The following is a 26,475-nucleotide window of genomic DNA, read 5'->3' on the forward strand; positions in this document are numbered from 1 at the left end:
AGCACTTCTGCCTTAGGCCCCCTGGCCTCCACCTACCAAGACCACTCTCAGGACATGTATGGTTTGGATCTCAAGGGGACCTCTACAGTCAGGACCAATACTACGATGACGACATCTATGTCATCCAGTCACCTGACCATCAAGATCAGCCTGTAGCAGATTATCCTGTAGACAACCAACACCAATACAATGAACTGCTGCTGAAGGCGGCCCAACACTTTAGTATTGACACCCAGGAGGCACAAGTAGGCAAGGACTTTGTGGAGGACATTCTTGGCGATAGGAAGTCCGCCACTCAGTTTATCCCATTGTTACAGTCTATACAAAGATGTATAAAGCCCTCCTTATTTGCACCCAACCTCACAAGGGAGGTTAAACCTAGAATTTAAATATTAATCAGGACAGCGTCCACAGACCCCCCTGTATATTAAGGGTCAGCTAAAACCTGATTCACTGGTCGTCACCACTACCAGAAAGAGGGCTGGCACCACTCTGGTGCCTGCTGAAGCCCCGCCAGGCACAGTGAGTAAAAAAAATCTACACTTTCGGAAGGAAGGTTGCCTCCGCAGCGGCATATCAAGCTAGAATTGCAAACACTACTACCCTGCTGGCTACTTACAGCTTTCACAAGTGGGATGACTTGGAACACCAGGTTGAAGCGGTTCCAGTACCCCTTAAATCTCAATTAATAAGCACCATCGCAGCGGGCAAGTAGGTATCAAACTGCATCCTCAAACATAATCTTGATGCAGCAGACAATGCAGGCTGCATCATCGCAGAAGGCACACTCATCAAGTGCCACGCCTGGCTCAGACAGTCTGGTTTTAAGTTAGAAACTCAGGCCACCCTCCTTAACATGCCAGCGGAACCTAATGTACTTTTCTGTAAGGCTGTCGAAGACGCCCTCAAGAGCACAAAGGAGGAGTATGACACTCTTAAATCCCTCTGCCAATTAAAAAACAACAGGGCTCCTCAAACTCCAGAAGGTTTCGGGGTCAGGGTTCACAACACTCCTTCGGGTACACTCGGGTTAGACAGTCTTCAAATTCGGGCCCATTGCAAGGACAATCTTCCTCTTCTGGCTTTCAAAAAGGAAATAAAAGATCCAGAGGAAGAGGTAGAACTTCACCTGTGAAAGGCTCCACCCCTCCCAAACAATGATGCACTGCTGCAGGTCCCCTTGCTTGCCACCCCAGTAGGAGGTCAAATTTCACACTTCACCCACACATGGGAGGTGATCGCGTCAGACAAGTGGGTGCTGTCCACCGTGGCAGGCGGGTATTACATCGAACTGTTACAAAAACCACCCAACCGCCCGCCAAGACACAAAGATTATGCCAGACAAGCTTGTCCCAGCAAATCAGTTAAACAAGGGTATTTAATCAATGTACTTCCTTGTGCCAAATAAAGACCTTTCCTTTGCCCAGTACTAGATCTGCACCCTGCAAACAAATATGTCAAGCCCCAAAAGGTTTGCATGACCATGCTTCAAGAGGTAATCCCCCTCTTAAAACGGTGGGTACTACATGGCAACATTGGATATGAAAGATGCATACTTTAATATTTCAATGCTCCCTGCACACAGGAAATATCTGCGGTTTAAGGTAGTGGAAGTTTACTGACAGTTCAAGGTACTCCCCATCGGCATCGCCTGAGCGTCAAGACTATTCACAAAGGTGCTTGCAGTAGTGGCAGCACACCTGCGCAGAGAGTCAATCCCATATACCCTTATCTGGACAACTGGCTAACCACCGGGGAATCTGCTCAAATTTGCAAACAAAATACACAGAAGACAGTACTGGATGCAGATAGCAGTATGGGACACAAAAGGAAACAAATCTCTTATTATTGTATTATGTTTACTTATTTGTTCACTTTCTGATACCTTAGTTGGGGGTGATACTATGTGAAAGAGAAAACAAGAAACGCAATTTCAATGTTACTATTGCAATTTGTATGTTGACTTGAACTATCGCTGAGTTCATATAGATTTTAAAAAAAGATAGAATTGAAAAAAAAAAACGACAATAGACCTTTTCAATTTGGGTTTCTCCATCAACGAAAAGAAATCAAATCTAGTCCCCAGCCATATAAAACTATTTCTGGGAGCAATTCTAAAGACAAATGAGGAGCTGGCTTTCCGGTCAAACTAGAGAGTACAAAACATGCTGTTGCAAGTACCTCACTCCAAGGCCGGTCACCAGATAACTATACGCAAAGCAATGCGCTTGCTCGGGATGACGGCCTTATGCATCGACTTGGTTCCACACGCGGGCCTGCGCATATGCCCAATGCAGGAATGGTTAGCAAAACAATGGTCTCAGGCAAGCGGTCAGTGGGATGATATAGTGGTAGTTTTGCTAACCCTGATACAGGCTCTTCGCTGGTAGTCCAGGGGCAACCTGCTAAAAGGAAAAACGTTGCGCCTTCCACCAGCACAAGTGATCCTAGCTACAGATGCCTTGCTCACTGCATGGCGGGCTCACTTCCTCCACTACACAGCCCATGTTCAGTGGACATGTGCTTCAGCCCAAAGACACATCAACTTTGTGGAATCTTTGGCAGTTCCCAAGGCTCTTCAAGCTTTCCAGCAACATCTTACAGGTCAAACAGTGCAAGTCCTTACAGACAGCACCACTGCCATGCTTTGCATAAATAGGTAGGGAGGCACACACACTCAAAGGGCCTGATTCATGGAACGTTTTCCTATGGGATTGCACCATTATAAAACACTTCCATGAATCAGGCCCACAGTCTGACCAAGCTATCCCAAAATATATAGAAGTGGGCACTCAAGCAGAACATGTCCCTAACCTCTCAATATGTTCCAGGGAACCCTTGTCGGAGCGTTGATGCAACTGGTTATACGCCTTGGGCGTGGCCTTCGTCAGGCTAGATAAAGACTTTGCAGTCTGCAAGCTGTTCTTCTCTTTATCTAATTCCTCGTCTGTGGTAAAGTGGAAGAGGTCACTACCCTCGAACGGAAGGTCCAATATGCGATCCTGGACGTCGGGGTTAAACTTAGTAGCCGAAGCCAGGCCAGCCTTCTCATGTCCATAGTGATGCAGATGGCCCGGCAAGAGGTATCGATGTAGGCCACTGTGGACTCCATGATGTCCTGCACTACCAGCCTGGATTCTCGTAGACCTGCCTTGAAGCATGCCTGGCTCTGCCCCGGAAATTCCGGAAGGAAGCCTGCCATTTCCTGCCACAACCTCTGGTTGGCGGCTGCCAGCATGGCATCCGCGTTGGCTTGACACAGGTGCAGGGAGGCGTTCGAGTACAGCTTCTTCCCATATGCCCTCAAGATCGTCTACTCATTCCCTAGCAGCACCAAAGTCGAGGCCAGCTGAGGACGACTTAGGCTTAGAGTACAGTGACGTTGCAGCAATCATCAAAGAATACGGCTGGGGGTGCGTTGATAACAGTGTATCCCCCTCCATCTGTCTATACTTGGCATTGAGGCGCTGATTGCTCAGGTTGGGCCACCCCTTCTTGGCCAGGGCCACAACGTCCTTCTTCATCGGGATATCTGTTTTGGTAGTGGGTCGCAGGGTGAGAACTTCTGCCAGGACCCCCTCCTCGCGCTGCTCGATCTCAGGTTGAAGAAGGCCCAGATATTCTGCCAAACCTGCAAGCATGTCGTGGAAGGCCTTCGCTGACGACGGCTGTCAGGGTCCTCCTCCTCAACCGTGTCCCCCAGAGTGTCCAGCTGGTCTGGTGTGGTTGGAGGAGTGCTGGGCACTGTGGCCTGCGGTGTGGAGACCGGAGCCGAAGGCTGCGGAGGAGGCTAGTGTGGAACCACCTGTACTTTGGGAGGCAGGGGAGCCAAAATCAGTGGAGCCAGCGGGGGGCTGGGCTTGGGACAGTAAGCCGGAGCCATGGGAGGAATGACTATGGGTGCTTGTGGAGTGACCGGAGGGAGCAAGTCCCTGACAGCATCTCCTATGATGGCCCCCATCTTGGGGGTTTGCATCAGAGCTAGGAACCTTTCGAAGAACCTGTCTTCAGAAGCCAAAGCAGAGGCAGGGGATGTTGACGGAGTGGCTGGGGGCTTCCGGGGCCGGAGCGCACTCTGTCTAGGTAGTAGGGGAAACCTGCGCTGCGCTGCGGATGGATAAACTGTAGGCCACATATATGGTTGACACCAGTCCCACCTTGAAACTTGTTCATCCGCCTGCTCTGTTCCTAAGAGGGGCAACGGTCGAGCGGCCATGTTGGCTGGCACCGCAGCCATTTTGTTGGCCTGCGTGCCAAATTCGTGGTGCATGGCCCTCTGGGCACAGCCTCGCCCAAGACTCTTGATGTTGGAATATGAGGCCTGTCCCGCACCTCAGGTCTAGGCCTGGAAGGCGAATCGCCCTCGGCATTGTCGTCGGTAGTGCTGCATGAAGGCATCCCCTTGGACATGGAGATGGTACTAGGGCATAGCCCCTCGGGTATAGACCCAGTAGAAGAACCTTGCCTTCCCAAAGCACTCATACCGGTAGGGTCCGGAGACCCCTCGACCGTAAGGCCAGTAGCTATGTTAGCCTCGGTGCGTGTGCTGGTAACAGAACCCAAGGGGTTCTGTCATGATGCCTACCTCCAAGGAGCCAGGTCCGACCCAGCAACCCCAGAGGCAGGCATCATTTCCCCCAGGGGAGTGCCAGCGGGCCCAAGCTGGGGCCCTTTGGACGCAGTCCTGGTGCCTTAGGCGCCAGGCTCATGTTGGACCCCTGTCCTGGCGCCTTAGACGCCAGGCTCATAAAGCTAGACATGTGTTCAAGTGTTTTAATGTGCACTTACCTGATGCAGACCATGCTGCTACATCCAGGCCCTCTTGAGGCCTGAATGGAACTACTTTACCTGTGGGGCTACTTTCCACCCGGGTGTGGTCGGGGAAGGATACATACCTGATCGGTGGAAGGATACACACTTGGAACTTCTTCCAAAGCTATTTAAACCACACCCGTCATCACGTTGTTCTGCTCCTCGCAGCTGGACACTCACAGTGTCAGCTCCTGCTTCTGGACTTCAGCCACGCCTGTCAGCATCCTGGGTCACCGGCAAAGGGAGACAAAAGACCTTACCTGCTAAATCAGCACCACGGAGACATCACACTGACGATCCTGAAAAGGAAGACATCATTTTTAAAAGCATTTCGCTACGATCGCTGCAGCGCTGCATTTCACTCACCTATCCCGGACGCCTTCATCTTCAGCAGTGATCATCCGGATCCACAGCCACTTCCCAGAGCCTAGAGAGAAAAAGACAAGAACAAGGTGAGAAGGAAAGGAATAGGAAAAGCTCAGTTTCCTTCTAAGACTTACCTGTTGGGTCATTCCCATTTCATTTCGGGTCTTGCCGCTTCCAGGCATTTTCCGGACTCCGGCCCCTAAGGGGAAAAAGACATAAGCATTAGCGCTTGCTGCAACAAGACAATAAACATTATTATTAAGCTTGGACTTTTGAACTTGCAGCAGAACTTTTGCAGCGCCTTACCTGAATAGTCAAGCTTACCTGAACTCCCATCAATCCTCAATCAAGTGAAGTAACTGGGTTTCAACGCGCCCCTGCATCAGAAGCAGGATGGAAAGCTCATCCTTCCTGACCCTAAGGTGAGACTTCACAGGGAATCGTGGAAGGGTATCGTGGAGGGTTGGAAGAGAGTGGGAGGCTTGAGCATAACTCAGTCAGTAGGTAATACTCCCTTTTCACGCACAGGGGAATATTCCTGCGAGCCAGAGAAGCCAGAGTAGAGGGGCCTTTCCTGTCCATCTTCAGAGTCCTGCGCTTCACCATTGAAGAAGCATCAGCACTAGAAGCCAGACCTGCGCCGCCGTGGGAATCAGGTAAGCGTTACAGGTTCCTCCCGTATGGTGGTTTCCTTGGGAAGGAGTCACCCTTACGGGGTGCGATGGAAAATAACGGCCCTCCTTTGGGCCTCGATCTCTGCTTGACAAACCTCTTCAAGTCCTCTGGAGGCAACCTTTTGAAGAGCTCCCTCCACCTAGCTAGCCTGTTCTTCAGTGCGCTGTTAGGCAGAATCCTGTGCAGTTCCCTTAGGGAGCACTACAGAAGATTAAGACTACAGGTATGAGCAATAACTCCCCTTTGGTATCAGTCTGAACCACAAAAATTTAGTTGGTAGGTGTGGCTAAGCAGTCAGACTTATTTCAAGAGGGAGATGAGCAGTATTCAGGGTTTACACAATAGGGCTACAGTACTATGGTACAAGGAAACACTGACCAAAGCTTTGTATTAAAAATAATATATATATATTCATTTTACACACTTCTAGTTCAACAAATTAATCACAGTTATTAAAGCAAGTTAAAAATCAGTCAAGAAAAGTATACACAACTCCCTGGTTAAATTGGAGACAAGTTTGAGCAAGAGTGAAAACTGAGCAAAATGGCACAGTGAAAACCAAACACAAATGGCACAAGTTGTACAAGAATATACTCTTAGGCACCCTAGCAACACTTCCCAATAGGTTTGTGAATAAGTTTAGGCAAGGCAGTATTTTAGCATGTATAATACTGAGGTGAAAACCGAGCAAAATGGCACTTCCCAAGTTTTAAAAGTGGGGAGGAAAAGGTGGTTATAAGAGTTAGGTGCACCAACACATTTCTAGTTGAGAAGCAATCTAGAGAAGGCAGTTGTAACAGATTCAGCCAGAGTCAATAGGCCTGTGCCAGAGTCAGTGGTACAGGGCAAAGAGCCCAGGAGCAAAATGTTCTTGTAGCTGCAGTCAAGTCTTTGTTAAACGATTCGAAATGGTGGTTGCAGAAGGTGAAAGACAATGTTAGATGATAGGGGTGGCCAACCCAGCAGGTAGGTAAAGGATTTAAAACACCTTTAGCGCTACCAAACGAAAAGGGAGGCCTGGCGGAACAAAGTACCTTAAAATGTAGACGAGGCTCCTGCGGTGGCGGTTGTTCCTGGCAGTGCCTGCAGTTCGGGAGATCCAGCAGAGGAAGAGAGACTCTCGTCGTGGGGGAAGGTTCAATTTACTGCACTGCCCAGGGATGAATCCAGCCACGGTGCTGCCAAACGAAATAAAAGGTACGCTCCTTTAAATCGCAGTTCGGGTGGACGGGTGCCTGGGTATCCGGTCTCCGAGTGCAGGGCACTGGCGATTCGACCAAGGCAGGTCCTGGAAGGCGATTGGCAAACTGGTTGGCCCCACCAGCTCAAGGGAAGAAGGCTCTTGCAGATGAAGATCTTCTCTCGTCGTGTGAAGTAAAGTGGTGAGACGCTGCAGCAGGGCTTCACCGGTGGTTCAGTTGGTGCAGAGGTCTTTGGCTTCTCTCCTCTTCAGCTTGTTAGTTCCGGTGGCAACGTCTTGCTCTTCCAGTCCTCAGGACCCTGCTTTTATGCAAAAAGACCCCCATTCATACAGCCTAGCTGTCACTCACACAGTGGAGTGGTCATCCTGGCGGGAGACCCTCCAGCCTATCAGGGCAGAGTGCGACATGGGTTGCTGAGGCAACCCTGTCCAGGGGGCCTACTCCCCCTCCCACACAATGGGTCTACCCCAGACTAAGTTGCGCCAAAAGGAGGGCTTCTTGGCAGAAGCCTGCCAAAAGGATGAACAAAGGGTCCCCGACCTGGGTTAGGATCTTAGAGGAAGACACGAGAAAGAATGTATATAAAAGTTCTGGCAAATAAAACCTACCGGAGTAAAGTTAATATAAAAAATAAACCGGCGGTATGTTAGAGGCTGTCAGTAAATGTGGTAGCCTCGAACAATGGGAAAATCCCATAGGGAAATATTTGCGGTCGAATATTTTTGGTAGTAACCACTGCCACCAGCCAGAAACGTTTGAGAGAGGGACTGTACGGTACCCTCTCGAAAATGAACATAAGGGAAAAACTATTAACCCTTGCCAGTACCGCCATAGTAAGATGGGTTGTACTGGTTTTGTTCATAAAGAGTGACTAGTAAAGTCAATGGGGACTTTACATGCCCTGGGAGACAGTAGTCCGCCCCAGGGTATGGAGTCTATGTTTGAGGGTCGCTACGACACCCCTGTGTACACATGTACAGATGTACATGTATACACATGTATGTGTGTACACATCACGGAGGGTGATGTGTAACACATGTGTATAAAGATGGTTCCTATGAGGGTGAGATAAACCCCATAGACATTTAACACAAAATATAGCCTAGAACACACATAGCAAAATATGCCCAAGAGGGGGTAAAAAGAGTCTCACTCTTAGCAGGAGAAAAAAACAAACCCTTCAAATCCAGCAAAGCTGCTGGGGGACTCTATAGGTAAGGGAAATTAGCCATAGAATGAGAATTCTCCCTAACATGCGCGTGGAGTCTGACCGTTCCCACGTGGTGCAACATTCCCAGCCGTGGTCGGGGGGCCAAGGCAGCGGAGGCAAAGAGCGCGGGGGTCAGACGTAGGAGAGAGCCCCTCGCAGGCTGGATATCTGCTGAAGCCCGCTGAAGTTGACATGCGCCGGGGAGGAGCGTGATGCTGGAGGACCAAGTACCTAGATGACAAAAAAGACAAAAAGATAAGGGAAGAATCTGGGGAAGCGCAAGTGGAATTAGATGGCAAGGCCAAACCCAGGAGAAGTGGTGAAATCGGCCCATTCCCCTCGACCGGGAAAAGGGGACCGAGGAGTGGCGCCGGTGGGCCGAGTCAGAGTAGCCCATGCTGCCAGGGCCGCACCCCTGCTAGTCTCTAAATTGTAAGGGGAAGAAGGTTTTTGCAGTGAAAAAGGTCCCTGATGCCCATACAGTATGGAGGAAAGGGGATGGAAATTTAAAAGTAAGGATGGGGATGCCAGATGCATTGACTAAGCTTGAAGTTACCAAGACCGATCTCAGAGCGGGTTGGGGGAGCGTGAGGGACGTTTTGACTGTGTATGTTAATTTTGTGTTATACAACAATAGAAACATTTAAATTAAAAAAAACTATTTTGAATATTGTTTGACAATTCTTAAGGTTCCACATTTATCCATAAAGCCTTCTTCAGGTTATAACATTATAAGAATGATAAAGTATTTTTGATGATTCTTACCAATATCTATAGATGGTTTCCCCCTCAAAAGCAGTTTCAGACATTCAGTTTTATTGTATCGACTGCAATAGTGTAGAGCTGTATTTCCTTTACCAGTCTGTTTATCCAGGTTGCCACTAAATATTCAAGTGTTGAGGGGAAAAAAGGTTGAAGATATATTAGCAGCGCTATTCATCTTGCTTGCTTTAAAAACAACATAATTGACAATTTAAACACGAGAGAAAATCTAGTGAACTAATGCAATTAAAAACAGCAGAAATATGCATTTAACTGTAAATATGTATCCTAGGCTTACCATTTGGACTCTAATATCCCAGAGCTGTCCCACATAAGCTACAAATGCACAGATTGTTCCATCTTCCTACAAAGCAGTAGAGTAAATGGGAAGACCCAAACGTGGTACCTTGCTTTGCAGCAACAGCCAATGCGAGTCCATAGAACTTGGGCTGTATCTGCAAAGAAGTTCAGTTTGGACCCCTGGCAGTGCAGCTCTTCATTGTTAACTTTTGTTGAACAGTACCTATGGGATACCCAGGGGGCAGCCATGGGTACATCCTTGTGCCCCTAGTATATGTTTTTGGGTTTGGAGCACCCGTAGGTTTCCAACAGAGCAGGGTGTGGGCTGGCTGGTGACCATGGTTCCAGGTATCCTACATTTTTGGGATACACAGGCCCTGCCATAAGAATGGATTCCTACCCAAAGGCAAGATGGCCACTGATGGCCCCTTGGTTTCCTTTGCCTTGCCCCCTTGTTTCTCAGAGCCCCGAGAAGCCTCTGTTCCTTTCCCCTGAATGGCTGTTGGGTGGAAGGACCATATATGGCTCTGGGGCTGCTTCCTGCCAGACTGACTGGAGCCTTCCCAGAGGCAGCTTGTTGTGGGTACAGCTTTGGGGGGGAGCCTGCATGAATGGAGTAAGTAGCAATATGCATCCCATGTTTTGGGTGTCTGGTTTTAGTTGTGTGACAATGCCTGAGCCTCGTCAGGGCGAGAATCCTGGAGGCGGTCCAGCACACCCCCTCCGCCCTCATGAACACACTCCACGAACTGGGATTTTCCATCAATCTGAAGTTGTCACAGCTGCAGCCTACGCAGAGTCTCACTTTCCTGGGCCTCATTTGGGACACAAGCTCCGAGAGAGATTTCCCTACAGAGGACAAGATTACAGCCATCAAATGGGCCACAGGTCATTTTCTCAGCAGAGAAGTGCCCTCAGCTTGGTGGTACCAGCATCTCTTGGGTATCATGGCAGCGTTCCTACTGGCAGGGCCTCACACAAGGCTCAAAATGAGGAGGTTGCAGCTGCACTTTGCAGCCTCATGGAATCAGTAGCGGGGCTCTCAAGCTAAGCTTGTCAGCATTCCTCCTTTCTCCACCAGGACCTTGTTTGTTTGTTTATTTATTTGGTAATGCGCTCCAAGCCCGTGGGCAGCTGGGCGCCACAGTACAAGTAGACTCGAAACTTAGTTACAATGCCTAACACAGGCTATTACAGAACAGTGGTAACTTACAACAAATGATACAGGTGAAACAGTGCATATAGGATCGATGGGTAAGCGCAGAAGAATATCGTCTTAACAAGTGTATAGCATGATCAGCTCGATAAGGGTGAATATTATTACATATTGTTATTGTGCAGCCATTTGAGAGCGTTAGATCTAAATCTGGTGTAGGGTAGAGGGCGTCTAAGGTCAGGTGGGAGTATGTTCCATGATTGTGCAGCTATAACTGGGAAGCTAGATCCACCCGCCGTGGTAAGTTTGAATCTAGGGACTTCAAGTAAGAAGGTGTTGGCAGATCTTGTCAATCGGTTAGAGAGTCTCCAGTTGATTCTTTCAGCTAGGTAGGGGGGGGGGCTTGATTGTTAAGGCATTTGGCTGTGAGAGAAATGGTTTTAAGGAGGATTCTGTCCTTTATCTTTAGCTAGTGGGCCTCGGTCCGGTATTTGTAGATATGCTCTCTACGTGGGATGTTCAAAGCTGCTCTAAGAGCATTATTTTGTAACCTCTGGAGTTTGTCAATGACCGACTTATTAGCACCTGAGTATAAGGCGTTGCAATAGTCCAGTCTGGACATGACTAGGGCATTGGCCAAGGTGAGGCAGCTGGCACTGGGCAGGAAGGGTCTGGCAGCACGGATGAGTTTACACGTGTAAGTGGTTGTGGATGCGAGGGAGTTCACTTGCTTTTTGAGGGTGAGAGCTGAGTCGAGGTAAAAACCTAGGGTTTTAACCTCTCGCATAACCTTAACAGTATTATTGTCGTTGTTAAATGAGACATAGTCCGGGGTGAGTTTTTTTCTTTTTTTTTTTTTTTTATAAAAAGTTTTATTTGTTTTTAGTCAAGATGAAAAAGAAAAACATCAAGACCTTTACAAATCATAACAAATTACATTTCTAAGTATTAAAAAAGACTTACATATGAATTCATACATTATATAAGATAAAAAGAACAGCTACAAGTGTCTGTTGCAATTATAACTCCATGACTATCAACCCAAAAATATAAAATATAAGTACAAAAATCATCAGAAACAAAGTCCACAATCCTACCATTTGTCCCCCCCTGAATAGCTTGGGTCATTATATCGAGACTAAACGTCATAGTCCAGACGTATAAGCACTTCATCAGCAGTATTTGTCAATCAAGTATAAAATTAAACACCCATCAGCAGCTCTAATTCAATGATCTTTACTAAGCGTGTAGTTCGAATTATCGAGGCATTTGTCGCCCCCCACATACTACTAGTCCAAATCCATTCCCTCGATTCAATAGTGTTTGCCTCCACAAATGACTCTATCATTCTACACCGTGCATTTTCGAAGTAAATACAATAGAGAAACAGATGTTTAAGGGATTCGGACATCTGCTTACAAAAGCGACAGATTACACATGTATCAATTACATCTTTCTTGGACCAATGCTTTTGTCTAACCCGTGTGTGTAGCAAATCAAACCTAAACAGCATGAAAGTTTGCCGCACCTTGGGGCAAGGACATAGATTTAGATACGTCATGCGAGGTGTTTGTTTATGCACGAATTTATTGTATTCTGAAAAAGAGGAGTAATTAGATATTTTTGTACAAATATCCGCCCAATCAGATTGATATAGTTTTTTTTTAATCTTTTCCTGAAAGAGATCTAAATCATCACATGTTAAATTGATCTTTTCCATAATTCCCATCATGCGTTTTTTATAGTGAACTATGGAGGGAGGATTCTTATTCAACATCATGGTATGAAGATGTAGATATAGTGAATTTTTTGGCGGATATAACATTTTCGCAAAATTCACTAGTAATCTCCTCTCCAGTTGTATTTAGCGGATAGTGAGTTCAGGCCTAATTCATGTATAACAATCACGTTAGGCATGGATGGGGGCAGATCAAGAGTGTATTTCCACATCTGGCCCTGTAATTGGTCGAAAAGTGGACCCAAGTCACAGAGGTATAATTCCACTCCGTAGAGTAATATAGCCTCTACTTTTTTTAGATAAAATTCTAAGAGAGGAATTAATGAGAATTTACAAATCTTTTTTCGGAGCACTTTCATTTGATATTTTAGGGTAGTCGCCTTTATAGTAAGTATTTCCTTGATTTTTCGAAACGACATATTCTTTGTCAAAATAAGACCAAGATAAGGAAGTTCCATAGTTGTCCTAATCAAGACATCGTCAAATCTCCATGTAAAATGACGAATTTTTTTTCTATTCGCAAATACTATTATATTGGATTTTTGGGGGTTTACCCACAAGTTATTAGCTCTGCAGTAGCCCAGAAAGTTATCTAATTTATATTGCAATCCAGCCTGTGAGCGGTCAAAAAGCAGAATATCGTCTGCGTATGCCAGCCATGATATAGTCAATGCTCCGATGCGAATCGGAAACGATTTCTCCTTATCCCAAATTTCGTCGATTCCAGCAAGATAAAGATTAAAGAGAATCGCTGCAAGGTTACAACCTTGTTTCACCCCTATTCGTGAAGGTATTTCCTCTGTAAGGGAGCCCAACCGATCTAATCTTACTTTAAAATTTGTTTGATAATGCAGCATTTCTATCAATGTAATAAGATATTGTGGTATCTTAGCTTTGTGAAGTTTTTCCCATAACTTTCCTCGTATTACACAATCAAACGCTGCTTTTAAGTCTATCGATGCCACAAATACAGGCGTGTTGTTAGGGCTAGTAGCATGGGCAATAATATGAGCCAAAATGCTCGCATTAAGCGGTGTTCCCATTCCTTTACGGAAACCAACTTGCGAGGGACTCAAAATATTATTTGTGGCAGCAAAACTTTCAAGCTCTTCAAGAATTAATGCAGCAAAGATTTTAGCCGCTACGTCAATGATTGCTACTGGTCTAAAGTTATTGGGATCTGAAATACTACCCTTTTTATGTATCGGAATAATGATAGACGTAAGCCATGAGCTTGGAATTACTTTAGCTCGAAATATTTCCTGATAGGTGCCATAAAATATATTAGACCAAAACAATGGGTCGTCTTTGATTAAACATGGTGGAAGACCATCCGGCCCAGGACATTTAGATCTTTTTAACCTGTAAATTGCAGCACAAATGTCGTTCTTGTTCCAAGGACACCTATCAGGAATTAATTGCGACGCAGGGGCGTCTTCATATTCCCTAAATTCAACAGGTAAGGCAAATTTTTTAAGAAAGAATGAGTACCATGCTGTGCTATCTATGCAAGAATCGAAACCTCGAGGAGTCTCTTTTTCAAAAGATCTTATCGTTTTCCAGATTTCTTTGTTTTTCCTGTTACATAATAGATTAACCATTCGTTGATTTTGTTGAATTTTTTTTAGCATACGTAATTCTCTAAGGTTCCTTTTGTAATGCCATATTATTTTTTTTTTCTCGAAACGATATTCACTCTGAGCCATGGAGGGCCTAAATTTCGTTATTTTGCGTAGCTCACGAGTTTTCTTTATTTTTAGATCAGCAGTGACTTGACAATACAAATCACGATCTTCTACTCTCCTTTCCCTCGAGGAGTCGTCTGTAGATAACTTTGCAAGGTGCGCCGCTATTGTCTTACCATTCCAATTTGAGATTATTGCATTGTCAATATCGTTGTCAGTAAGGTTTTTCCAAAGGTCTCTGTTTACTAAAGCCGTAAACCTCCGACATGTAGTCCGAGACCAGTTGATAGACGACGTAGGTCTATCACATTGAATAAGACCTAAGTGAGTCAAGGGTATGCAGCGTGCAAAGTAATTTACTATGGCAGAAGAAATCACAGCATGATCTCCAAACACAATTTTCAAAGATTTAACTGGCGCTAATCTGCCTGAAAGCTCTTTGGATGCAAACATGTGATCGATCCATGATTGACTATTACCTCGTTTCCATGTGAATTGACAATGAAGTGCAGAAGTTAAAACAAGAAATATGTTCCAATCTTCAAAAAGTCTAATCCATTTGTCTCCTTTAATAAGTGAGGCTTGCAGATAAGGGGAACTAACGTTCCTGTTGTAATTGTCATCAGTACATAATGCATTGAAGTCACCTCCGATAAATATTTCTGCGTTGGGAGCTTTTGCTAGGGCATTAGTGAGGGTCTCACCAAAAAGCTCACAGGCTTCTTCTATGGAAAGTTGTGATGGATTCCAATAAAGAGAAATCAGGAGTAGATGACCATGTAAGTTCACGTCAAAGCAAATGTCGCACATAATAAGCAAATCATTGTGATATATATTATTGATAGTGAATTTTAATGTGGTATCGATCAAAATCATTAGACCTCCTGAGGGTCTTCCTTCACCACCTTTCTTTGCTTGGTGGAAACATACCGCAAATCCCTCAATTTCAATGGTTGTAAGCGCCTAGTCCGGGGTGAGTTTAGGTTATGGTCTGATCCGAGAAGCAGGATTTCAGTTTTATCGTCGTTCAGGCAGAGGCCATGGGTGGCCATCCATGCCTGAATGAGGATGTAAATTTTATTCACCAAAGCCAGGTCCACTCCATAGTTGCCCGAAAGGGGTATGAGGATCTGGGTGTCATCTGCGTAATTTGTGTAGGTGACGCCCAGTCTGTCCAACTTGTCGAACAATGGCTTGGTGAAAATATTGTACATGGTGGGTGAGACACAGGAGCCCTGTGGGACTCTGCATGTAATTTGGATGGGATCAGCGCAAGTGGAGGTGGAAAACACTCATGGTCCGGTTGGCTAGAAAGGATTGGACCCATGCTATAGCTTCTCCTGTGAAATTGGCAGCAAGCTTGAGGTGGTTGCATAAGACTGCATGATCCACCAGATCAAAAGCTGCTGACAAGTCCAGTAGGAGAAGCAACGCTGTTTTCCCACTATCCTTGAATTCCTCCATTTTAGTTTTAAGATCTATCAAGGCTGTTTCAGTGCCATGGAGAGGGCGGAAGTCCAATTGGCGCGAGCCTAGTAGATGGTTAGCTTCTAAGTAATCTTGACGGACTGCAACTTGCAGACAGGCAGTGTCTTCTGGCAAGCAACACTCCAAGTTACCATCTACACGAATTCCTCCTTGGAAGGCCGGGGCGCTACCCTGGACAACCGCAGTGACCATGGTTCTGGTCCCTCCAGGAGCAGGAGGCCCATTTCAATTGGCTAGAACTGAAAGGTATCTGGCTCGCTCTCAAAGCTTTTCTGCCGCTTATCAGAGGCAAGATGATCCTCATTCAAACAGACAATTCCACCAGCATGTATTACATCAACAAGCAGGGTGGCACCAGGTCACCGCCTCTGTGCAGCCTAGCGGTCAGCATTTGGGAGTGGGCCCTGGAAAACAACATTTACTTGCGCACAATTCACCTCCCGTGGGAGTCCAACCTAGAGGTAGACAGGCTCAGCAGACTGGGAGTGGACAATTACGAATGGCAATTGAACGATCAAATCCTTCAGGGGATCTTCAGTAGATGGGGGTATCCTCAAGTGGATCTTTTTGCTACCTGGTTCAAGAAGTGCCATCAGTTTGCGTCTTGGCAGGGACAGGGCCCCAGCTCCCTGGGCGACACATTGCATTTACAGTGGAACAGCATGAACACATTTGCATTTCCTCCCACTCTTAGTTCACAGGGTGATCTGCAAAATAAGAGAATCATGTCATCCCAGCATCATTCTGATAGCTCCTTGGTGGCTTGCGAGACCATGATTCTCGGAGCTGCTCAGCCTCTCGGACAATCCTCCCATTCACCTTCCATTGGGCCCGGCCCATCTTCTATCACAGCAGGGAGGCAGGGTCATCAACCCCGCGCCCATAGGAGTCTACCGGAACTCGGAGGAGGAACTTTTCCTCTTCCTCCAACCCGGTGGTTAAGCGACATCTGGCGGGCCTCACCAGGCTCTACCCGCCTATCAAGAAACCACACCCGGTGTGGAATCTCAATGTAGTGTTGGGCGCTCTTGCGCACAAACCTTATGAACCGATGGCGTCCATGCACATCAGACTACTCACCATTAAAACAGCTCTCTTAATTTCCAAAATGGATGACGGTAGGAGACAGATGTGCAGTCGGTGGCTCTGAGTCCCCAGTAAAGCTTTAGGCGGCTCCACCACCCCCTGAAGGCACTTAAACAGGGCAAGAACCGGAGCGGAGGACCCCGGCAGCAGGGAAATCCTTGAAGAGAAGGAATTTGCCCATACAGGGTACTCCCGACACCTCCGGAAGCTCCCCCAGCATTGAAGGCCTTGTGGAATGCATCAGTGTTCGGAAAAGGCGGCTCCCTCCAGCCCCGAGCGAGGAGAGCAGAAGCAGGCGGCCGGGGTGTGGGAAGGACTGGCCGGGATATCCTGGTGAACGAGGGAGAGAAATAGTCTACCTCGACCCCCCAGCCAGATACGGACTTCCCTGTGGTGGAGTCCCACCCCGGATCAGGCAGCCCAGCGGCCAATCAGGGGCCACGGCACAGAGGGTGCAGCAAGGGGAAACCGTGGAATGGTCAGGCAGAACACCATCGGAACAACGTGGAGGACACGAGGAGAGAGAGAGGGGGCGACCCTCAGAAGCAGTGGAGGGAGTGGGGGGGCTGGCCAGGAGGGAGCCAGCACAACACGGTCACAAAAAAGGGAGAGCACCCCCCATACCAGGCCCAGGTGCCACAGCTGAAGAGATGCAGCGGCGCCCCTCCATGGGGCAGTGATGAGGACTGTACTAACAGAACCACCCGGAAGCAACGCAGGGGGGGACGGGAGTGGAGAGAGGACACAGCAGGCCGGATAGAAGGTGAGCAGACACTTAAGGGAGAGGCACTTCACACCCGCACGGCCACCGGGGGATTGCAAGGCCACAAGGGGTGGCAGCGAGAACAAGCAGAGGAAAGAGGCGCAAGAAACGGGAATAGAGAGCTGAACTACCCTTCATACAGATAGCAACACCAACGGAGGAGGCACACTGAGGCAAGGCCACAGAACTATATAGGAGGGGAGGTGAAGACAGTGGGGGAGAGGACAAGAGGCTGGGAGCGGGTAGGAGGCCCAGGAGCCATCCCCATCAAAGTTAGAAGGCAGGTGCCAGAGCGCGGGCCGTCCTGCACAACCCTGTGCCCAGACAACTATCACGCAGAGCGAGACTGCACCCCATGAGGGCTCAGAGAGCGCAAAGAATCCTCAACTGAAGAAGGGCAACAGGGTGCACAGGATCAGGACCGGGGGGCGGGCGCTCGACCCCGGCTGTCAATACACACGGAGGCACTTGAAAGGGGACCCCAAAGAAAGGGGGCAACCCGGAATAAAAAGAGGCAATTGGACATAAGACCTAGGCGCCACACAAGGTCACCGCCTGGAGGGCCCGGGGGGAATTCCGGGCAGGCAACGACAAGGGAGACCAGCAGGGGGTGGAAGGGAGGAGTACCCTGCGCCCCATGTCCCATATCGGTGGCGTAGGAGAATAGTCACAAAAGAGGGGAGGGGGCACCCAGAGGAACTGAAAGGGGTGCACCCGAGTACCCTAGCGGACAATAACCCAAAAATTTGCCGCACAGACCAACACTCTACCGGGTCCACAGAATCATACCCCATTGAAGTTAATGACAACCAAGGCTAAAGGCAGAACAGGGAAGGGAGTCCTGCTGGCTGGAGACGCCCCCAGCACGCTCATGACCATGTGGCCGGCACTAGACCAAAGGGACCAAGCCAAAGGAGCCGGGAAACGAGCAAAGGATCGGAGAGACGAGTAGGAAGCAGAGGGTGATGCACCGATGACTAAACAGGACTTTCGGGGTGAGATGCTCACACTTCAGACCACTCTGGACAGGACATTTCAAGACCAATTTCAGCTGATGCAATCAGACCTTGTTAGGTAAGATTTCCACAGAGCTGGTAAATCATCCTTTGCTGGTTCAACCCCAGAACTTTTTTGCTTTTCTAGTGGGATATTTTTCATTAATACCTCAGTGAGTGGGAACCTTTTACCACACTCACCTAATATTTAACTCTTTTATGGGTGTCATTTTTAATACAATCCATAGTGTCTTTTTAAAGTTATCATGTTTAACAACTTACTGGCAATAAGTGCCTGTTGTTGCTGGGTTGCCCTAGGGGCTTCCCATTTAACTTTTTTGTGCTAACCTTAAGTGAACTACAGTTTCCGAGGGTAGAAAAGACCTTTGGATCCCTTTTACATTTTATTCTGGGAAACCAGCACAGCCCACCTTATGTTGAGTGCTGGGGATATTCAATGTATCCCCTTTCATATTAAAACTGTAACAATTCTGTTGCAGTGACAAGCTTACCTTTAATGGCTGGTGGCAGTGATACCTTTTACTAATTTGGTGCACCTTTACTGTGGGCTGTAATCACAGCTGCAGGAAAGGCACCTAAGGGTGCTCATTTTACCAACATGGCCCCTGTCTTCTTTTTCTGCCATTTTAGTGTTTGTCGTTTCTTGTTCCTTCCCCCGACATCCAGGGTGGGAAATTCCTTTGTGAGAGTTTTGTCTTCGGCGGGAGTCCCTTGGACACCCCGCCCAGGCTCCAGTCAGTCTGTAAGCACAGAAAGTGGGGGAGGAGTCCAAAACTTCTCCAATCCTTTGTCTTATGCCTTGCTTCAACTGGGACAAATCCCAGTGGGGTGCTGGCTGTCCTGATTGGACAACCATACGCCCCTTTCGTGTAAAATGCGGAGAGAGAACGCAGAGGTTGTGCTGTAGTTCCTGATAAATACTGGAAACCTGGAAGCTGAAGTCATGTCGACCACTCGAACATAAAACCGAAGAGGATGATGAAGGAAAAGCGGCGGAGATGATTTCCAGCGACCGGAGAGCCTGCTGTGTAACTGGAGCCTGCTGCAGCCCTTCCTTCCAATCGATCTGGGGTCTCCGAAAACGATGACCCGACCGTAGTGAGACCCACTGGACTCAGGAAGACCTGCATTTTGAGCCATCCCACGGGTTGCTATGACCTTGCGTTCTTGCAATACCGCAATACCCTGGGACCTCAAGCCACTGTGCAGTGCACAGTCTTCCGAATTCGAATCTCGCTGAAACTTTGTGGGCATCTTGGTGTATATCCAGAGACACGAATCGAGTCCGATAAGTCCCTTCACAAGACTGCTGGACCTTAAAAATAACGAGAATTCAAGCGCGATAGTCTGGCTACTTCTGTGCTCCTCGAAAAGGCAACAAATCCGCAGAACCGCATTCAGCCACGTGGGAAATCTTGCCTAGAGTCTTCATTGATCCCTGCTGCAAAATCTCTTCTGAGGTCTTGTGTTCAGTCTCCAGGACAAGGAATCCACTGACTAGGTGTTTGGCTGCAGACCCTGAAGTTCTCCTGCTGCAATCTCTTCTTCATTGCTGAGGTACTGTGTTGGCTTGGGTATATACTTAACTTAAGCCTTTTGGGATTTCTGTGTAGTCCTGGGGTGTTTTCTGTGATTGGGAGGTCACTCGTCCAGTGCAGCCAGTCCCACTGCTAGAATCCTGTTGAGGTGTCTTCTGTGAAGCCCCTGGACCCTCTTTTAACTCTAAAAGTAAAGTACTCACCTGTTTGCCCAGTTTTCCTAAGGAACTCTGACTTTTGCTACTAAATAACTTATTCTAACACTGCCTGTTGGTCACTAGTCCTAGTGGCCCCCCTTCTGCCACTGAGAACACTCATGCTCCAAGAATAAGGGAAAGACTTCTGCCTAGAAAAGAAATCAAGTGTTTTACTTGTAAAGAGTTGGTTGGTAACTGTAATTCTAAGAGTGAACAGTTACAAAAGTTCTTACTGATCTTAAATGTGTGATGCACTATTCTTAAAAGTATGGTTAACACCTTTTCTTCCTTAGCCACTCTTTTGCCAGTCTAATAGAAAGTAGATGTGAAGGTATTTTACTCTCCTGTGATTAGGTTGTGCCTCTTTACAAAAGTAATGTGTTGGTTTCACCAGATTATTCCTGTAGGGCAATTGTATCAGTGTCCTCCAACTGTTGGTATCACCAGGTTAGTCCTGTTAGGATAACTGTATGAGTGTCCCCTAACTGGGTCTTGCTTCCCCTGACTTGCTGCTAGCCTGTCCTTAATAAATCCACATTAGGTTGTTGCCTACCTAGAATAACTATTCAGTAAAGTGTGACATTGGGTTTTACTTTCCACTTCATTGTGAAGTTAAAGTATGTGGGTTTTACTTAACTTGTGTTAGCTGTGTGCCATCCAAAATAAGTTACCAGAGTTATTGCTTACCTCAATCTGGGGATCCCTGATTTAAAAAGCATCTGTAATTGTATATTACATCCTTAGGTTTTACTCTCCTGGTATAACTGCGTGTTATAACAAAAGTAGTTATAGGTTTTTACTGCACCTAGGATAAGTGTCTGACTAATCTCCAAACGTATATTGTCCAGTTGACTGTTTATGGGATTTGTTCCAAGAGTCACTGTATAACTGGAGGGGCCTACTGCCCTTGTATTACTGAATGTAATCTGAAAGTAACCATTGGTCTTTTACTCCCAAAGAATAGGCTTGACCTATACTAAATGTGTATAACAAGGTTTTGACTTCCCTAGAACTACTGTTAGGTGTTCCAAATAAGGTTTATACTTGGGTCTGTGTGCTTTCAAGTATAGTATTGTGTTTTTATATTGTGATTTTATATAATGTGTTAATACTTACTTAATGCCTAGATTTATCTGGGCTTACCTGTATTTAAATAAATCCTTAAATCCTTTATTTTTACAATACAGTGTTTCAGTGTTTCTTTGGATCATTTGTATTACAATTTCACTTGTACTGTGTCTACTGCCCTCCCTCCCTCCTAAGATAAGCCTGGCTGATCGGTCTACGCTACCATATACTCAGGTGGTACAGCCTTATACTAAGAGTGGAGTCTTGTACTGCCTCAGTTGAATGGTTTTACTAAGCCCTTAGTTGGACTTCCGAAAAACTGTCCTAACAGACCTCAACTCATCTCTCGGTGAAATGAGACAGGAACTGTGCCAATTAGGCGAGCGGGCGGACCTTCTGGAGAAGGGCCTGCAAGTGAATGACAAAGACGATGGATAATAGTGAGGCAATAGAATACGGGCAAAAAGAAGCGGTACTTAGGGCAGTGAGGCAACAAGAATCAGTACCTTATAAAGGCCAAGAGATTGCGCTGTTCCAAGATCTGGCGAGTAGTACCCTGACAAAGAAGACACTTATGGGTTCTAACTAAAAGTAACATTAAATACAGTTGGACTTTCTCATTTGAGCTAATATTTGAACTTGAGGGAGTGCAGAAACGGGTCACCTCCCCTCAGGAAGCAGCAGGCATACTTCAAGTGGAATTGGTGGATGATCCCCCAAGAGAAGAACCCCCCCAGATGGAGAATAAAAATAAACCCCGGCCCTGGGAATGGTCCCTTAAGTGGGGGAGCGCCGCAGACGGCGGGGGACCCTCAGAGGCCCGGGTCCAAGTAGGAATGCTGCGGAACAACGAGGGATAGAGGGGGCACCCGGAGAACCGGTAGGATGAAACAAGAAGGGGGTGGTGGACAGTTGGGTAGGTACTAAGCTGGGAGCAGGGAGTGTAAACCATGTTGGAACCAGTTAAGGTGAGAGCACCTGGGGGCAAGAGGAGGGGGGGGGAGAAGAGGGGAAGGTTCATCCCGTAGTTGGAGGGGATGAGGCAAGGATGGGATTAGGGATTGGGGGGTCAGCAGCAGGGGTCAGGATGGGCGAGAGAAAGCTCACGTCCAAGACGGCAAAACAGGGGAGGGAGCCCGGGCAATGAGGGGTGATGGGTGAGAGAAAACACGTGGTGGGATAAGGGTAGCACCAAAGAGCGGCAGGTGGGCACCGGGAGTGACCTAACGGGTTCAGATGCATGACCCATAATGTGAGAGGGCTTAATTCCCCTCTCAACAGACAAAAACTATGGTGATTCATGAAGGAATGGATCCCAGGGGTCCTAGCCCTACAGGAAACATGCCTACTAAAGCACAACCAGGGGCGACTCAAGCTAAGAGGCTATGCACAGGTGTACCTAGCATCAGGCTCGACTAACACACGAAGGGTCGCACTAGCATTTCGGAATGACAGACTTCAGGGCTCGTGAGATCATCAGAGCGGCGGCTTGGAGATATATTATCATCAAAGGGGACATCAGAGGAATGGACTACACATTTGTATCGGCTTATTCCCCAAACACAGGACAGGAACAATTCTTGGGAGACCTCCTCCAAAAGGTGGAGGACTGAGCCAAAGTGGATATTATCCTGATGGGGATCTGAACTTGGCCTGGGATAGGAAAGCAGATAGAACGGCAAGGGAAGCGCAAGGGGCCGGGGGTGGCACCCTACAGGCCGTTACTACAGGCAATAAGGGAGGAGAGGGAAATTCAGGAAATCCCATTCGGGGGAGGCAACATAAAGCTGCAGCTTTTGCGGAGGACATGCTGCTAGCACTCTCAAACCCCAAGGTCTCGCTTGAAGCATGTAGGAGGCTACTGACAAGGTTCAGGGAAGTCTCAGGACTGAAAATCAGCCAAAGTATGTCAGAACTGATGAACCTAACGGTAGGAAAGAAAGAGACCGGGGAATTGAAATTGACAACCCCATATGTGTGGAGTCCAGCGGGGATCAAATACCTGGGGGTCAGAATCACCCCACTCTATAGGAGTGGTATGCAGCCAATTATCATCCCTCACACAAAGCAATTAAGCAAGACTACACGCACTGGAAGGGCCGCAGGGTTTCCTGGCTAGGCAGGGTGGCAGACGTGAAAATGCTAACATTGCCGAGGCTATTTACCTTTTTCAGGCAATCCCCCAGGAATTTTTTTAGGGCTAGGGAAGGCAACTAAGGAATTCGTATGGGAGGGAAAGAGAGAAGGATAAGCCGTCTTCTCCCGAGGACACTGAAGGGTAGAAGAGGGCTGGGGTTCCCTAACTTTCAGCTATACTATGAGGCTGAGCAATTGTGTATCATACATGAATGGTTCTCCAACGGGGAGGCAAAGCAGTGGAGGCAGATGGATTGGGCTGTGGCGCAACATGACCTGGGAGAGGTCCTTTGGCTCCCAAGACAGATTAGGCCCAAACATATATATAAAAGTGCCATCACTTCAATAAGTCTTAATTTGCATGTTCCATGTAAACCAATTCCCAGTCTATGCCTCTAATCCGTTTCACTCCAGACGACATGTTTTCTTGCCAGTGGAACCAAAAGTGAAGTCTTTAGCAACACCTTCACGATCTGTCTATCAAAGGAAAGTTTACACTCTTCTCCTGTGATTCTGATGCTGGTTAGAAAGTTCGACCTGCATTACGATACTATGCAGGAGCATACTCAGATGTATAAAGTTCGCTGGGTCTCTGATGAAAGTGAGGACGTCGACATTGGCATGATTACAATTCCAGTGGCAAGTTCTGGAAAGTCTTCAATTAGGTGAAAAAATACATTACTGGCTAGTCCGCTATTCTCTTGTGACAGGGACATTTGTTTTGTCCTCGCTGTACTTCGGGAGTAAAAGAAACATATGCAAACACTGTGAGCAGCCACTTTATTGTCTTTTCGTTTTCAGGATCTTGAAGAAACTCTTATGTTTGTGAGCGTTCCCACCAACGACGGGTATGACCTCAATACTAACTCGAAATAGATCAGAATGTCTTTGGTCAGGTCACTATTGCGTGACACCATAAGTCCAAACAGGGATTCTGTGTCGAAAGACTCAGTATACTGTATTCTCTTCCAATTTATGTATCCTCGATCAAAATTTGGCATATCTTTTCTTATCAAGGCTTCAGGGTGCCTCAGTCCAAAGTTCAAAGTCAACAAGCTACTTTCTGGCTTTATATGTGCAATTCTTCTCCTTCACCCTGCAACTAAGATGCACAGAGTGTCCGTGTTTTTATGTCCTTCTTCCCTTATTTTGCTCAAAGGAAGTGTCCAGAACTAAGCACAAAAGTTCTTTGCCTTTGCTTGGCTGGTCATGCATCCTTCTTACTCGTCATGGATCTTGTCTGCACATGCTGTGGTTCTTCCCCGCCGTCTGTAGTCTTTTCGTGGTGCGGTGCTGGCAGAGTGATTTCTCCGATGTATGGCTTGATGTCGTGCAAGAAGATCCAAGTTCTTCTTCCCTGTAACTTGACTGGAGAGGGTTTGACGTCCTCCACTCTAAATGGGCAGTTGAACCTTGGCTTGTCCCACTTTTTCCTTGTATGATTTCTCACCAGGACTGTGTAACCAAGGAATATTGGAAGAATTCTGAGACTTTGTCTGTTGCAGCATCTCCTTCTGTGTTCTGTACTGCCCTACACCATTCTCGTCGTCGCTGTAGCTGTCCTGAAATTACACCAAGACAAGTTGCCATGCAATTCAAGTAGTTTTGCATTTTCAATCCTAACACTTCTCCTGTTGGCTGAGCATCACATCTAGCTCTATTTCGAGGTGTTAATGGCCTTCGCATCCTTCTGACGGTCACAATTTAGTGTGGCGTGAGATGGTGGTCAGAACCTGCCTGGTTTCTGAGTGCATAAAGTGCCAGCGGAAGACAGTGCAGCCATCCCTTCTTCAGGGTGAGCTTCAACTTGGCCATCCTTTCCTTTAACAAGCCGATGAGCTTCTCACATATCCCATTCCCTTGAGGATGATTCGCCAAAGAAAACCTGTGCTTTATACCAAGCAACAAGTTAATCTGTTCAAATACTGCATTGATAAAATGAGGACCATTGTCAAACCTCATCACTTCACACACGCCCCATACGGGAAACGCCTCCTTCACCAGGAATTTGGCCGCACAGGTAGAGTCTGGGTGTGTACATGGACCTGCTTCGATCCATCTAGAGAATGGACACACCACAACAATTATATACCTGTACCCGTTACATACGGGAATCATATCGACATAATATATATATATATGCAAGTGCGAAAAGGCCCATTAGGCCTTGGTATAACTCCACTAATCACACGTAGTGTATGCCCAGCCGTGGACTGCTGACAGATTATACAGTTTACCATAAAAAAATGCAACGTGTTCTGGCAATATGAACCAGTCTTCGGCAATTGTTGCTGCTAGATTCTCCTTTGTGCGCTGGATAGTGGAACTGTTCCAATGCTATCTTCTATAAGGCTATAGCCATCGCTGGTTTACCAGTGCTGTCTTGTTTCCACAAGCTCTCTGAGGGGTTTAAAGAACACCCTCGTCGCTTCCATAGGTTCTTCTCTTCCTGTGGTGCTTCTCCTTGGAGCTCCATTAACTGAGTTTTGCTATTGGTATTTGCCATATTGCTATAGCCTTCCGGCTCACTTTGTGCAACGATCATTCTCTCATGCACATCAAATATTTCCACATTCATTATTATTTCATTGTTGGTTGCCACACACTTGGCTTCAGTGTTTGCTGCTTCATTTCTACGTGAGATCAAATCTGTCCCTGTTGTGTGGGCAGCGCATTTCATAACCGCTATGCCCACTGGGAGTTGTAGCGCCTAATGAGCCTGTCCAATAAGGCTGCGTGCTGAACTGGCATGCCGTCCACTTAGAGGTAGCCCCTCCTTTTCTAGCACGCTAGGCCTGCGTGTACCGTCGACGTTACTTCCTGGTCTCCTGATTCTCAAGCGCGAGTATCAACGCCAATAATTCTGCAGCTTGTGCTGAATAATGTGAGGGTAATCATGCGCTAATAAATACTCGAAATTCCCCATTTGTCATGTGCTTCACCACAGCGGCACCTGTATATCTCGGTCCATCATTTTGATCGATCCTCGAAGAACCATCAACGAAGACGATTTCTCCTTCAGCCAATGCATTTTCTTTCACTCTGGGAATCTCATCATAAAATTCTTCATAGTTCGCGCAATCATGTATTGGCTCTCCTTCAGTGACTGGCTCTGCTATAAACATAGCTGGGTTCACTATTTTGCATCAAACTATTTTAATCATTGGATTTGATATGACCACTTCATAAGCGGAAGCTCTCCGAGATGTCAATGTGCCTTTCGGTTTCTCTAAAATGGCAAATAATGCATGCTAGACGAATAACGTCAGTGGGCACC

The 26,475-nt window shown here is 47.1% G+C and overlaps 1 protein-coding gene across 5 annotated transcripts in view; it reads right to left on the reverse strand.

Moving 5' to 3' along the window:
- Positions 1 to 26,475, reverse strand: part of ASAP1 (ArfGAP with SH3 domain, ankyrin repeat and PH domain 1) — a 2,617,237-nt gene that overhangs the window by 921,224 nt on the left and 1,669,538 nt on the right. For all 5 annotated transcript variants that reach the window (XM_069621633.1, XM_069621635.1, XM_069621634.1 and 2 more), the window contains one exon: positions 9,031 to 9,146. In XM_069621633.1, the coding sequence (XP_069477734.1) occupies positions 9,031 to 9,146 (116 nt within the window). The remainder of the gene's footprint in view (positions 1 to 9,030; positions 9,147 to 26,475) is intronic.

Source organism: Ambystoma mexicanum, chromosome 5q (genome assembly GCF_040938575.1).
Source record: "Ambystoma mexicanum isolate Mex_15411 chromosome 5q, UKY_AmexF1_1, whole genome shotgun sequence".
NCBI classification, from domain to species: Eukaryota; Metazoa; Chordata; class Amphibia; order Caudata; family Ambystomatidae; genus Ambystoma; species Ambystoma mexicanum.